Source organism: Epinephelus fuscoguttatus, linkage group LG8, assembly GCF_011397635.1.
Source record: "Epinephelus fuscoguttatus linkage group LG8, E.fuscoguttatus.final_Chr_v1".
NCBI classification, from domain to species: Eukaryota; Metazoa; Chordata; class Actinopteri; order Perciformes; family Serranidae; genus Epinephelus; species Epinephelus fuscoguttatus.
This window is the reverse complement of record NC_064759.1, coordinates 37,790,411-37,805,473: the sequence shown is the minus strand read 5'-3', so window position 1 is coordinate 37,805,473 and position 15,063 is coordinate 37,790,411. Positions and strand designations below refer to the sequence as shown.

At 40.5% G+C, this 15,063-nt stretch overlaps 1 protein-coding gene across 2 annotated transcripts; it reads right to left on the bottom strand.

The window, feature by feature from the left end:
• Nucleotides 1-786: 786 nt before the first annotated feature.
• nod1 (nucleotide-binding oligomerization domain containing 1) lies at nucleotides 787-15,048 on the bottom strand. Of its 2 annotated transcripts, XM_049584266.1 has the most exons (12): nucleotides 14,682-15,048; nucleotides 13,392-13,582; nucleotides 13,042-13,216; nucleotides 7,708-9,517; nucleotides 7,508-7,591; nucleotides 6,187-6,270; nucleotides 5,264-5,347; nucleotides 4,792-4,875; nucleotides 4,615-4,698; nucleotides 4,443-4,526; nucleotides 4,241-4,324; nucleotides 787-2,639 (listed from the first exon to the last, which is right to left on the bottom strand). In XM_049584266.1, the coding sequence occupies exons 1-12, from the start codon at nucleotides 14,701-14,703 to the stop codon at nucleotides 2,567-2,569; spliced, it is 2,859 nt and encodes a 952-aa protein (XP_049440223.1). In that variant the 5' UTR covers nucleotides 14,704-15,048; the 3' UTR covers nucleotides 787-2,566. The 2 variants fall into 2 exon arrangements, with proteins under 2 accessions (XP_049440223.1, XP_049440224.1); XM_049584267.1 differs by lacking the exons at nucleotides 13,392-13,582; nucleotides 14,682-15,048 and having other exon boundaries at nucleotides 7,708-9,513; nucleotides 13,042-13,182.
• Between the last annotated feature and the right edge of the window lie 15 nt (nucleotides 15,049-15,063).

Genomic DNA, 15,063 nt, shown 5'->3' with positions numbered 1-15,063 from the left:
CATGGCTAAATAGGGTCCAGGTTGAAAAATACTCAACTCATCCTTTAAATTATACCTTAAACAGAAAGGCAGGATTTTAGAAAAGCTTAAATTTGGTGGTGCAAGAACATTTTGGAAGGTTATTCCTCATCCACTTACTTGATGTCTCTTGAGCGTCCTCAGTGGATGGAGGACAACTCAACCAAATCCATGACAAATGAGCAACTCAGCCCACAGAGGAAGCTTCATTAACAGCAAGTAAGAAGACCTTGTGGTTTTTTTTTTGTCTTTGATAGGAGAGCATTTTTCTAATCAGTTTGTAGAGGTAGAAGAAAGGGTGATTTCAACTAAAAGATACACATTGGTTTAACACTATTATCCCATCCATACAGAGCCGGTCACAGTATATTGTTCTTGCACCTGTCTCTCCAGGTTGTGTCAACGTGTTAATCGTCACATTCTTCTGTTATACACTGTGTTGACACAAACATTTTATTTTGCAACTACCACACCCACCACATCCGGTTGGGCCTTCCTCTATTTGCACATGCAGTGGGAAACCCCCAGTATACAGTTATTGGCGTTTGAGCCGCAGCACAGTGATTTCAAAGAAACACAGTGATGTATTGGCTCAGGTTCAGGAGGGACTAACAGAGTAACTGAGGATGCAGTCTGAAGATAAGCCTTATATGAGCTCCTTTAGGATCAATCTACCTAATGTAATGTAACAGAGACAGTTTGCTGTTTAATATGTCACCGACAAAGACAGAAAATCACAACAAACATAAAACATGTTAAAATATTTATTTTCTGTAAAACTACCTACAAAAAGCTATTAAGAGTGGATCATTTGGATACCAACCATTCTCTTGTATTTATTGCATTTTTATTTTTATTTATTGCAAATCCTTCAAACACAGCTTAGTCAAAGTTCAGTGAAGCATTTTACCTTTTGTACACATGCTCACTTTATTTAAGTCAAGAAAAACTGAGATGAATGATAATGACTGTGGTGGTGCTCCATTACCCTCACCAGCTTGTTGAATCAAAGAAGCACTTGACCCATTGACCCATACTAGGGACTATGAATCAGTATATGCCAGCCTCTGCTACTTCCGTTTTGATGCCAGGTCACACTGGACGAAGAAGCACACTGATATGTCAATTGTCATACGAGCTTTCAACCTGCCATTTACACCAGGAACATTTCTGTGTGTTGGTAAACGAGCTATTCTGCTCCTCTGCTCTGTTCTAATCACACATAGAGCTCTCTCTCTCTGCTTGTGTGAGTGTGCTCATGCCACTGCTCCCTGTTCATACACAAGTGACATATATGTATGTGGAAAAGTAACCAACAGATGCATATTCTATAATTTATTGGAATCAGATCCTTTATATGTGTGTTTTCTTGCCAGATTCACTCTCAGCTCGTGGAAAAAACAGACAGCTGAAACTGCTGCTGCGGATCACTGGCAGGCACTTTTAGTGTGAAGAACCCAACTGGTCACATGGGCACGTAAAGGAAGTGACAAGCACTCTATGTACCCCTTAAACAGTGGATGATGATTAGTGGTCCTGTGTGAGAGGAAGGGTAGGTGTGGATGACATTAACCAGGAAGGAGTTGCCTTATATATTGTACTGAAGCAGAATAACAGGCCTGTTTTTTGTTTTTTTTACATCAGACGTTTTGAAATATAGCAGAGATAGTGCAGGTGTAATTTGCAACCTGAATACTGGCTGCCTTCCATTTAGGTATGTGGATGTTTCAGGGTGCTGCTACAGTTCATACTGGCAAACTGTCATACATTAGATTACTGGAACAGAGCCATATTTCATTTTATAAGTTCCACCTGCGCTGTTCCTGTACAACGAGTTCAAATGTCAGCTGTGACATAGATCCATAGAGGCAAACACATCAGAGAGAATTAAGAAAGCAACGATAGGGAAGCTCTAGCTCTATGTCCTGTCATCCGTCACCAGAGGCCATCAGCCTTTTCACCACCAGCATTGTCCATCAGGAGTTATTCATACACTGATGTCACTCAATAAAATACATTCTTTTCTGGATCCAGTTGCCACAAAGTATCAAACAAACAGTAAACATCATTTACACTGAAGTACACCTCACTACATTCCATCAGCGACGTGTGAAACAATAAAGTTATTGTTCGTATGTATACAAATCAAAATATACGCCATATGTTTCTACAAAGGTTCATGAAGAAGGAAGTCCTTGGTTTGTTTCCCTCTTCATTATCAGTGCTTCCACTTCCTTTTTTCCGTAACAGTTGTCACATCAGATATTTGGTCAAAATTACAGCAAAACATCCCCAACATGAAAAAGTTTTCTCAGTGCAAAAATGGTTTCATCAACAATGAATGATATGATGAATATACAGTATCTAACATCAGACTTTGCGCCCACAGCCACACAGTTACACTCAGCTGAAATCATACATACTCAATCATACTGTACCAAATCAGTTTGCTAACACTCTGCATTCATACAGTGAACACACACTACAGTACATGTTTTCTGCCACGCCGGCATTACTCAGTGCATGCACGTCTCACGTGAGTGCCCAGTCAGTGGAACCGCAGCCTTTTCTCTTCCACAAACTGATTCTCTTCCTCCTCAGAGAGCTGGTTTCCTTTCACGCTGCAGAAACACGATCACACACCATCAGACATTCATTCAAGTTCAAAACACAGTCATGCACCAAAGGGAATACCCATGGAAATGGCTCTGATGCTGTGAAGGGTTTGTCACCCTGATTACCTCTACAGCTACAGTGAGTCACTCATGTCTGATTAAAAAACACAGTAAAATGTAAGACACATGAGCTTCCCAATGCAACACCATAACTGAATTAAATATAAGTAGCCTATTTATGTTTATATTTATGTTCAGCAACTCCAAACCTAATTGTCCTTAAGGACACATTCACTTGAATTCAGGTTTTTCCATAGACTGGTTGAATTAAAAAAGCAAACAGTTGCTTATTTCCACATCCAGCAGTTACAGAGCAACAAGGTTATTCATGTGGAGTGGTCCCTGCGTCCACCTGATGAATGTGAGGCCAATATTCACTCTCTTTTAGCTCTGTTTTTGGTCTCTACCAACTCCTGTGAAAAGTCTCTTTTTAGTTGCTAAATGCTCAACCATGTTAACAAAGCTGGTCACCAACTGTGTCTGTCAGCTTTATGCAGCTGAGCAGGTAGTGCACAGTGACTTATTACAGATGTTTTGCTGCTGCCATGTGGAGCTAAAGACAACACTACAAGCTGTGAGTGAAACAGAACACTGAAGTTAAGGCAGAGATAAACTATGAGCTGAAACTCACTGCTTCATCACTACAAGCAACTTTTCATAATGCTTCCACATTGTCATTATGTACAACTAATAACACTGATTATAGCCACTCAATAAACCCTACCAGCTATTCTACCTTAAATAATAATATCCCATTTGTTTATAACCTTGTGGGAACAAATCATTATTTTGTGTGCACAATTTAATTATGTCATGGGAACAATTTTGTGCACATGATTTAATTATCTTGTGGGAACAATTCTTATCTTGGGTGCTCCAGTAAATATTTTTGTGGTAACAAGTTATTATCTAGTGTGCACAAGTTAGCCTATTATCTTTTGTGCACAAGGTAACAACCCATGTGAGCAAGATGATTAACTGGTTCCTACTAGATAAATAATGTGTGCACACAAGATTTTAAAAAAAAATCACATTTCTGGAATTTGGAGGCAAAAAACAACAACACAAATAGGAATTCAAAATTGCAATTTCACATGGCATTTTAAAGTTTTACTTGCAGCCTTGAATCAATAATACATCACTGTAACATTAAGCTCAATGAGACCAATGTAATTATTTAAAGGAGAAATTACACAACCTTACCCCTGCAAATCTAAAGTTAAATATATGCAAGAAAATCAAAAGCAAAAAAATCATTTTTCAGCTTTGGTCTTAGTTAGTGTGGTGCGACCATAGCTTGTGGTGGCTAGTGTTGTGTCAGTTTACTGACTTTATGGCTCTTCTCTGCTTGTCTTGTACAATTATTATGCTAGCTCAAAGTATTTAGCATTATCCTGTTATTGTCATATGTGGTGTGCAGCACTGTTACCACAGATGGAAGGCTACAAAACAGCAACTCCTTTAAAAACAGCTGGTCCTCACTATTTGGAGTCTGTTAGAGAAAAAGAAAAGGCCTGAAAGTCACCGAGATTATACTTGATCCTCACCATATCTCTTTGAGTGCTGTGTTGTGAGTTAGGGCCTCAGCGAGGTGTTTGATCCCATCCACAGTGAACTGGTTGCTGATTAACCTGCAGACAAATACACAAAGCAAGTGAGTTTCTAAAAATCAATGTCTGGCCAGGGTATTGAACGGGTCTCGTCCATGGTGAGATGATGTGTGTGTTCATGCACGTGTGTTTTCTTCACCAGAGGTGGAGTAAACCCGTGTTCGCTTGGACCAACTCAGCCAAGTGAGGAGCTGCGTCATCAGTCAGCTCATTCTGCACCAACCTACAACAGCACACACAGACTTCTGTTCAGAGAGTCGTTCTGTTAGAACTGTGAAAATCACTTGGCTCAAACTGAGCGAGCTGCCTACCAGAATATCCTGAGGACGCTGTTCTCTTTCAGTGCTTCTGCCAGGCACTTCCCACCTTTAGATGTGATGCCATTGGCTGAGAGACTAGAATACACAAACACAGAAATGACTCTGAATTTAATCAGCCAGTTTGAATCAGTAGGTTTTTAATCATCTTTGTAGGTAGCTCCTTCTCACCTGAGGTTGGTGAGCCGTGGATGCTGTTTCAGAGCTTCTGCAAAGGCCTCTGCTCCCTCATCGCCGATGCTGTTCCCCCACATTCTGCAAGCAAAAATCTTAAAACCGTCATCTGAGCTGCCTTACTTAAGCCAGCAGTATCCTCCTAGAGAAAATTAATTCGGCATCTTTTCAATTTCAAGAACTGTGCGACTTTTGACTTCATGCGCAAATTCTAAGAGTTTGTGAAATGTGGGTTCTATTGTTGCATTTAATTCATGATTTTATTTTTCAAGATAACATGTTACATGTTTTGTCTCATTTGAGAGATACTGATAAAATGTTTTTTGTCACCAGTTGAAAAATTCCTCCATCAGTCCTCTCTAGGCACCTCTCCATTGATCTAACTGTTTTCGTGAGCACAGCGAGATCAGAATATCCTGCATTAAGTGGTCTAAAACAGCAAAGATGTTTTACAGCAGTGAAGTCTTACCCAACATCAAATATGGAAGTGCTCTTCTGAATGGCGCTGGCCAAATACCTCCCACCAACACTAGTGATCTTGTTTTTACCAATCCTAAAGACAGAGAGACATTAAACAACAACATATTTAAAAGACATTTTGGTATTTTTCAACCTGGACCTTATTTTTCCATGTTTTTGTGTCTAAGTGACTGATGAGATCAACAATTTTTGAAACTGGACCAGTATTGAGAGAGAACACTGCGGCCAGCAATTAATGTTGACTAAGAGTGCTTGTTTTTGCCACTGACAGGCTCAGATGTTATTGTGGGTGTCTTACAGCATTATGGAAAGGACCCACTGCGGCCTGTTTTGTTTACAGTTCTCGCTAAAGGAGAAGTCTTGTTCTGAAATCAGCCAAACATTCAGCCATGACACATTCTTTAGATTACACCAAACTACGTTTTTTGTACTCCAAAACAACAAACTCTTCCCGACACTCCTCTCTCCAACTGTTCCACCGTTTTCTTCCAGCGAATCTCTTGTGAGATTCAAAAATGACACTTCTCCTTTAGCGAGACTTGGACACAATAAAAAACAGACCAGTGAAATGTAAAGAAAAACATTTCAATTGACTGTAGGGTATTTTCCATAATGTCTTAAGACACTTATAATAATAATCTGAGACTGTCTATGGCAAAAACAGGAACTCTAAGTGGACATAAATTGACCTGCCCCGAGTGGTTACATTGTAGCCTGTTTGGCCACTGCAGCGCCCTCTCTCTCTCTCAATACTGGACCAATTTCAAAAATTGTTCCCATAAGTCACTTGCATACAAAAACATGGGAAAAATAGGGCCCAGGTTGGAAAAAACTAGAATTCCCCTTTAATTTTACAAAAATTATAATTAATATAATATTCTCATTTTATATCAGTGTAAGTTGGAAACATACTTGACAGTTCGCAGCTTTGGGCATTCCTCAATTATCCGAGCAACTAGCTTGGCTCCGGCATCTGTGATTTCGTTGTTGTAAAGCCTGAAGACAAAAATATAAATTATGGTTAAAGATGATGTACCTCAGGGGACCAAAATTTTTGCTTTGAACAAACTGTATTTAGAAATATAGTACAAAGTGTAAATTGACTCATTCATGTAGCACTTTTCTAGCAACCACTTAAAGTGCTCCACAACACAAGCAGCATTCAAAGCAGACACTTTAACATGTAGCCTACACTGTGTTGATCCCAACGACTGCAAGGGCCTGAATGAACTTCTGAATGTAAAATTACTAATTTCCCTGCACCACAAGTCTCTGCTGCTGCTAAAGGCTCGGGGTAAACACATCTGCAAATATTTGCTCCACTTCTCATTATCTTCCATTAAAAACCATGAACCAGGAACACAAACAAATAAATAAATTACAGGTGCATCGAGCAGCAGAGCAAGTCAAAACATGTTTGGAATCCTCAGCAGAATGCCATCATTAGCATACTAGGTTCTAACTTCCAGAGGAATGAACGAAGCCTCACCCCAACGCTGTATCCAGTTCTCTTTATACATCAATGGATTTAACTAACTTTGTGCTTAAAACACATAAAACCTGGCCTGGCAGCGACAACATGAAACAAAAGTACAAAATTCAGCTTTGTTACTACTCACAAGGTTCACAAACAAGACACTTGTCCTTTTTGCTAAACGCGTTTTCTCCAAATACACAGCATGCTAATGTTACTAGCGTAAGCCTATGATATTTTACATTGCGTTAATTATCAAGCTGCTTACAAACTTTTCCCCAGCTGTTGGAACAACACTATCATTAAACAATGGTAACGTTACAAAATTCTGCTCTACTATAACTCTTAAGGTTCACCAACAAAACAATTGTCTTTGACCGCATGTTCTTCCTACAAATACAGCATGCTAATGTTTCTAGCATTATTTCTCATTGCATAAATTGGCCTAGCAGCTAATGAACTTTTTCTCTAGGCTTACTCATATGAAGCCAGGATCAATCCGACACAAGACTGCAAATGCTGTTTTCTGTGGGCTTTGTATTCTGTGCAATTAATTGTTTCTTGTCCATGACACAGAAGTAAGTAGAGGGGGACCTGTCCCCTGTGTTGGAAATCAGTGGCCTAAACTAGCTAACTGTAAATTAATTAGAACTAGCTTCACTTGAGCAGCTAAAACAGTACATTCTGCTTATGCATTGATGCATCAGTGTTAACATTCATTGATGTCATACATAATAACATACTGACATACTTACTCACCCCAAGATCTCCACAATTTTGTGCTTACACAGTTCCTCTGCAAGAACCTCGATGCTGCTGTCAGACAGGCGATTGACACTCAATCTGAAGACAAGTAGTTTGGTTAGTGTTTGGTTACATCAGTTATAACATCCGTGTGAACATCCCTCAGTGGAGAGCAGGAGGTAGGTAAAACATATTTTTATACATTTTTTTCTTACCTCACTACTGTCATCTTAGAAAAGGAGGGCTTCAGCTGCTTCACCCCATAGTCACTGATGTTGTTGTTGTCCATGTCAACGCCCAGGAGCTTCTGACGGTGCTGCAGTACAAAGTTCAGGGCGGTGCAGTCACCTGAGTACATGTCGCAGTAACCCAGCTTGATGAGGTTCGCTGTGATGCCTTTTGCTGTCATCTGAGCGATGTCTTTGCTCCCTGTCTCAAAAATGCACCTCAGCATCCACAAGAAGTTGGGCAAAACATGAACTTTCTTGCCGTCTTCACCGTTGTAGTGGGGTAAGCCGTGGAGGTGGGACTTCACACTGGTGGACAGGTAGGATTTTAGCAGGGTCTGTTTTTTCTTTAGTAACACAGGAGATACCAGATGTTGAATCAGGCCAGTGTTAGCCTTGGACAGCAGTCCACACAGAAACAGATTAGTGAACTGAAGGTGCTCATTGGATGTGAATGGCTTCTTCTCACTGGGCTTTGAGGAGCCACGGACACAGACATTAAACGGCAGACAGGAGACTTCTCTTTTCCTGCTGCACTCTGTGAAGAACTTGAGAATGGAGCTTGCAGTAGCCTGCTCATCCAACACTAGAGCAAATGCTGCCAGGAAAGACTGGAGGGTGATATGGAGGACTTCAAATGTAGCAGGGCTTCCATTGGCATCATACTCACTGACAGGTCTTAGAAAGCCCAGCGTCAGGTCCTCCTCTGTCAGGCCACATGCAGTGATCTCCTCTTGGGTGCAAATGAAGCTACCGCTCTCCATACCCTGAAGTGCTAGTTTGGCAAATGCTGCAAGAGGCCTGAGCCCTGCTTTGAATGTCTCAGAGGCACATCGGGTGCTTTTCTTCAGCAGAGACGGCGCAGGTGAGGCTGAGCGGGTGAGGAACACCTCCGACAGCAGCAGGAAGATGTCTGTCAGTGTGATGCACGTTTCAGGCAGATGGAAACTATCATGCATGGTGTGCAGGTGCCTAAAGCTCTTAAATACAATCCAGCAGAACAGCGGGGTGGAGCAGAGACCACACAGGTGGGGGCTAGCATCCAGCTGAACTGAAACCAGCTCTCTGTGCTCCTGCTCCTTAAAGTGCAGATTAATGTAGGTCTTGAGATGAGCTGAGGAGAATCCCCGCAGAACCACCTTCTTTCTGATCACCCTACTCTGGATCTCAGTCCCTGTCCGGGCCGTCAGCACCTTCTGGGAGCCCTTGAGTAGCTTCCCACTGAGCAAACTGATGAGCAGCTGGAAGGGGTGTGTCTTCACATCTGGTGACACCACTTCAGGAACATTCATCAGATCATTCATCTGAAGCTCATCGTAGCCATCAAATGTAAAAAGAACCTTCTCAGGGAAGCGCAGGATGTAATCAAACACCTCATTATCTGGATCAAGATCTGGGTAGCAGTTGTATTTGAACAGAAGGTCTCTAAGGGAGATTTGCTCTGTTTCTTTGAGGATGCTGAACATCCTACAGCGGAACTTAAAGAAGAAGACGGCATCCGTCTGCAGCTCCTTTTTGGACCAGAGGTTCTGAAGCTTCTGCAGGAGGATTGATTTTCCCACACCGGCATCCCCCATAACATAGATGATTTCACCTTGGGGATTGAAGACTGCATGGTCTCCCAGGAGCTGGTCCAGACTCTCTAAGAAGCCCAAACTTTCATTGCAGTCGTTCAACAGTTCCATCAGTGTGTCAGTGTAAAGGTCCTCTAGCCTGGTCTCCTCTCGCTGGCCGTATGACATGATGAAGCAGGTATCCCGGCTCATCTCATGCTTCAACTTCTCACAATACCTGCTGACTTAAGCAGGGGGACAGACAATGAATTAGTGGAACACAGAAGCTGCAAATGGTGTTATAAGGTCCAGTGATCCAGTAATTTCTATTTAGGACCTGAAAATTTTATCCAATCCAAAAATGAATATGTTAGGGACTTTTGTGTTTCATCTTTATTTTTTAATCTTTGCTACAAACAAAACTTCCCTCAAGACGACAAAGTTAAAGAACAACTTCGGTATTTTTCAACCTGGGCCCTATTTCCCCATGTGTATATGTGCATATGATTCATAGGTACAACTCGTTCTAAAATTGGTTCAGTATTGAGGGAGGCGGATGCAGCCGGCAGCTGCGAAACAAGCTCAAACGGTAACAGGGGGAAATACATCCCGTATAAGTTTGCACATTAAAAGTGCTTTTTTTCGCCACTGACCGGTTCATATCGCCAGTGTTATGAGTGCTATGGGTGGAGTCAGCTGTCAGTCAGTGTTGGAGCAGAGAGGGGGAGGGCGGCCCCGCTGGGTACTGTAAGTAAGTATGTGTATATGAAGTGTGTGTGTTACGCTAGAAGAGTCAGAGTCAGAGGACGGAGTCTTTTACATGCTACCCCCTGGAGTGTTACCGGAGTTTTTGGAGTGCTCAAATAAACGGGCCTTTTTCCCGAACGCAAGAACAGGATGTTGCGCAACAGCCCGTACAGCTTTCACAGACTGCCTTTGTCGAACGGCAAAATGCTGAAGTTGTGGCTAGTTGTGCTACAAAAGGTTGCTAACACTCCTGTCCTGACACTGCACCTTGCAGACCATTGGGTCTGCAGTGCTCACTTCTCCCAAGATGACTACTGCCAGCCGAAGAAGAGAAGACATCCAATCCCGAAACACCTCTTCCTCAAGAAAACAGCTGCCCCACGAGTAGAGAGAGCTACAGACACAGTGGAGGTAATGTTATATAAACAATGTTCGAAATGCTTAGTATGTTATTTACAGGGATAACACTGGTGATCTGAACTGGTCAGTGGCGAAAAAAAGCACTTTTAATGCGCAAACTTATACGGGACGTATTTGCCCCTGTTAGCTCGTTTTGCAGCTCCCGGTTGCATCCGCCTCCCTCAATACTGAACCAATTTTAGAACGAGTTGTACCCATGAATCATACGCACACATACACATGGGGAAATAGAGCCCAGGTTGAAAAATATCAAAGTTGTCCTTTAACAGTCACTTAATTCTTTGAACCCCTTAGTATCACAGTCATTTCGCTTCCCTGTATGGATTACAACAGCCAAGGAAGGCTACATTGTGCCAAATTTCCATGTGGGCAGAGAACCTGTGTATTGTTACACACTCGCACTGACATGGGAGTACCTTACATACATTCCAGTTTTTGGTGGGCTTTGGAAATATTCAATTTTTTTCTAATAATGCTTCTCATTTAATGTTTAAATCACGATAGGCTAAGTGTTTCACTCATAATTGTTCGGATACGTTAATGTTAACTTTCACCGTGCTGTGTGACAGCTCAGCAAGATGTCCCTTGGAGTTCTCAGAAGTCACACAAGCATTTCCAGAAAACACAACTTTCTCACCTTACCCAGTGAAACCGCCTGGGCACAAATTTGTTGTGACTCATAACTGTTCGGATTAATAGAACAACAAATAACAAAGAATTCATTTACAAGCTTTCACAGAACTCGAGCAGTACAACCCAAGTCTCATGTATCCAGTCATATGCTCAGTACTCCCCAAACACATGCATTTCGGTGAAACCTAACCATTGAAACTGAACTGAAAGTGAAACTTACCTATAGCGTATTCTCTTCAAAGGCAGACTCCGATACTAAGGGTTTTTTGCAAAAATGCATGTGTTTGGGAAGTACTGAGTGTATGACTGGATAAGTTTTTAAACATGTTTTTTTTTTTTAATATAGTTTTTCGGTTGTTAAACGTGGTCTCCAATCAATCACTAAATCAATATGTTTGCCGTTTTCCATGGAGGCATGGGAGAAAAAGAAAGTTTTCTTCAGGAATTCAAGGTAACAAGGCTAATTTATTTACAGAGTGGTTGTCTTTGGTTGAAGTATTCCTTTAAAATTCTAAGTAAACATTAGTCTATCAGTAATCGTTTATGAGTCCCCCTCTACTTAAAAATGTCTTTTTCTTCTGTTTATGTCCCCCAAAATGTCTGAACATTACTATAGTAACTTCATTTTACATTTCTAAAGGGGTCCATGTCTATGCACTCACCTGAAATCTGAGATTCAAACGTATGCCAGGCAAGATAGATTAGGTATGTCACTAAAACAGAAGCCAGTCACTGTCTAATACAGGAAAAAGGTGTACAACAGATTCCTAATCTGAGTCTGGGTCTGACTGAATCTCTAATGTTTCCTCTAAAGTTAACGCTAGCCATCTTGCTGCACACTGCTCTTCCACCAATCACCAGTCTAGCTTTAGTAGTGCCATGTTTGCACTGGAGAATGGCCCTTTTTATTTATTTATTTTATTTTTTTATGTGTTTTAAAATATGACTCATATCAGAGTATTTTAGCTGGAGGGGGACTTCACCCTGCATTCAGGTGGTGATGGAATAATTAGAAAAAATTGTTCCTGACTGGAAATATTCACATGAATGTCCCATCAAGTTGGAACAACAGCTTGGAGCGTCGGCAAAAATGTTGGTGCATGAGTTGCCAAACTGGCGTCATAAGTGCAGAAACATGGTGGACAAAATTTAAGTGTTTGGCTGATGGTAATAAACTTCTTATTAATTCACATATTACATGTCAATTTTTTGCTCACATCATTTGTATTATGGTATTAGGTTGTAACTGTAAGTTGCTGTCCATGTAGAGTGACATAGATTAGTTGTAACAGATATATTTTAGCATAAGTCAGGTATAGCAATATTTTAGTAGTTTTAGAGGATGTACTGGTGCAGCAACAAGTTCAGGATAAAATCTCTTGGTAATATAAAGCATCAAACTGCCATCGACATGTTTTCTAGCATCCATGTTGTTGCAACATTAGGACCTAAACCTCATGAACATCAACGACCTTCCAACTCAGAAAATGGGACTGTCTGATGAGCATGTGGGTGCAGCATTAATCTTAATATATAGAATAAACATAGCTGCTTCTGTACTCAGTCTCCTACCTAAGCATTTTGAATGTAAGAGCTCTTCTTGCAACAGTATATTTTTACTTTTCTACCCGTGTCTTCACTCATTGATCTAACTATGGACAGAATAGAAGAAACCCCTCTCTGTAAGATGCAGTACAATACAACAGCATCACAAAAACTCTGGCCTCCACAATGAAAATGATAATCTTCATAAAGGTAGGACTTATTGTAGAACCACAAACTAAGCCATGTTTTTCTCATTTGTAAACTGGTGTGATTGATTTGTGGTTATATACAATAGTCTAACAGAGCAAAACTAAGACAGACAGATGGGCCTTTTAGTGACACAAACATCTTTATATGTTATCTATGAAGCATAAAAAAGATCATGTGGGAAGCAAAGAGCAGCATTAGTTCTTATAATACTTACTGGGATCTGTGTTAACCACTGTTATCAGCGTTACATCACTGCTTGGGTTGTAGTTTATCTCTTTCAACCATGGCTGCAGGTCTATGTAGGCATCACATACTTTATATATGATGTAAATGAAGAATTCACAGGCCTCCTCCCCTTTGCATTGGACCAGTTCCAAGATTTTGCGCACCTAGAAAATAATGATAGGAAAGAATGTCATGTTGGTTACAACTTCACAACCGTCTTACTTTATTTGAGATTTTCAACCAGTAGATAATTTACAGAGAAACAGTATGTCCTTATAGGTATTTTCAATAGAAACAAAACATATGGCCATTATTAACGTATATTATTGGTGTCCCTGCCTGATCTGTCTTGGTGGCAGTTCGCTGTATGATCTCAACATCCTCTTCACATATGAAGCCGCAGGCCAACAGGTTGTCCAGGATGCACTGAATGCTCCTCAGCCTGGACACCAGCAGCTCTCTGTGGTAGGTGAGGATGTTAAGACAACACACCTTGTCTTCTTCTCTCTGACCCATATTTACTGCAGAACCTGTGTGGGATTACAGATGAGAAGGCATGGAAACTGTATGCTTTTTTAAGAGTCAGGACCAGCCACAATGACTCAAGACATCTTCTAAGACACAGTCTTTAAACTGATATGCTAGATAATGAAATTAGAAAGACATACACAAAACACTACTTATCAGTGCCCTACTGCTTTAAATACTGGCAGTAGCAGTCTTGCAAAAAAATTAATACAATATAATCAATACTCAGGGCGGGAATCACCAAGGGTCCAACGATATGATGTTAACACAACACATAAGCCACAATACAATAGTATTGCGATTTTAAACCTGTGATATGCTGAGTATTACGATAAAATACATTGCAATATTTTTCAATTTATTACCTTTTTTCAACTGAAAATTATGTCCCAAAGGAAAACTTTGTCAACATCAAGAGGTTAGTCAAATAAAATAAGGTAGTTCACCTCTCTTCAGTCATTTTTATTGCAGCAAAATGTATCTAGTGGACTGAAAAAGCTACTGATTATGATATTCTAATAGGCTAGAAAAAGTTTCATTTGTATTTGTAATATTAATCATTTATATAACTTAAAAAAATCAATACTTAGTGTACGTGTAACGATATGATATTGCCACACAAAAATATCGTGATACTATGCTGTATCGTTTTTTCCCCCACCTCTGGTAAATAAACAAAAAAAAAGTGTCTAACAAGACCTTTGTTTAAATGACAACTGCCCAAAACTTGTTTATCATTTTTGAAAAGTTAATGTTATAAATACCTTAAACTAATTCAGTTGTAAAGTAATTATATATATAAATATGCTTCCTATTTTGTAACACTATTACACACCAACTCAACGTGACACTCCTTCAGTCAGTCTGAGTACCTGCCAACTATCAAAGCTCATAAACAAATCTGTCTCTGTGTTTAACACTGGAGAGTTTGTGGACAGAACACCTGCGAAAGATGACAGCTGAACTCACACTTACAAATATTGAAATAACCGCTGTTTGGCGACATCAGCTGTGTTTGTTTCTGTTATCTCAGATAAAAGCTAACTGTCACCTGCTGAGCTCCAACACAAACATAATGCTACATAAACAAGTGAGTCCTACCATTGTGTTGCGTCCACACCATTACGCTGAAAACACTGCACTTTAAAAACAAGGTGTTAAAAGAAGCTAACTTTTGTCAGTGTCAGCAGTAGCCATTAGTAACTGAGTGTACACCGCTGTACACACCCCAGCTAAGTTACAGCAACAGTCCTCTGAAGCTTCCAGCAATGTAGGAAGTGAAAGTATTCCGCTCTGAACGCGTCATTCTCCACATTTCACAACCGTCGTGCCGCATTCAGGTCACCACGGAAATGTTGGCTAAAAATTACACTAAGTGTGTACAAAGATTAATAACTATTTACAGAGCCACGTGTTCACTTTATTTTACCCTCAGTTCAAGGGTTGCAGATTTTGGAGTCTTTTTTGTCCTGTATGCCTACAG

Excerpts from the sequence above, each read along its gene's own strand:
- nod1 (XM_049584266.1), bottom strand. The coding sequence starts at position 14,703 with ATGGTGTGGACGCAACACAATG. Across the intron at positions 4,527-4,614 it reads AGCGTCCTCAGGATATTCTG|GTTGGTGCAGAATGAGCTGA; the intron begins GTAGGCAGCTCG and ends GTGCTGTTGTAG. Across the intron at positions 4,325-4,442 it reads ACGGGTTTACTCCACCTCTG|GTTAATCAGCAACCAGTTCA; the intron begins GTGAAGAAAACA and ends ATTTGTCTGCAG.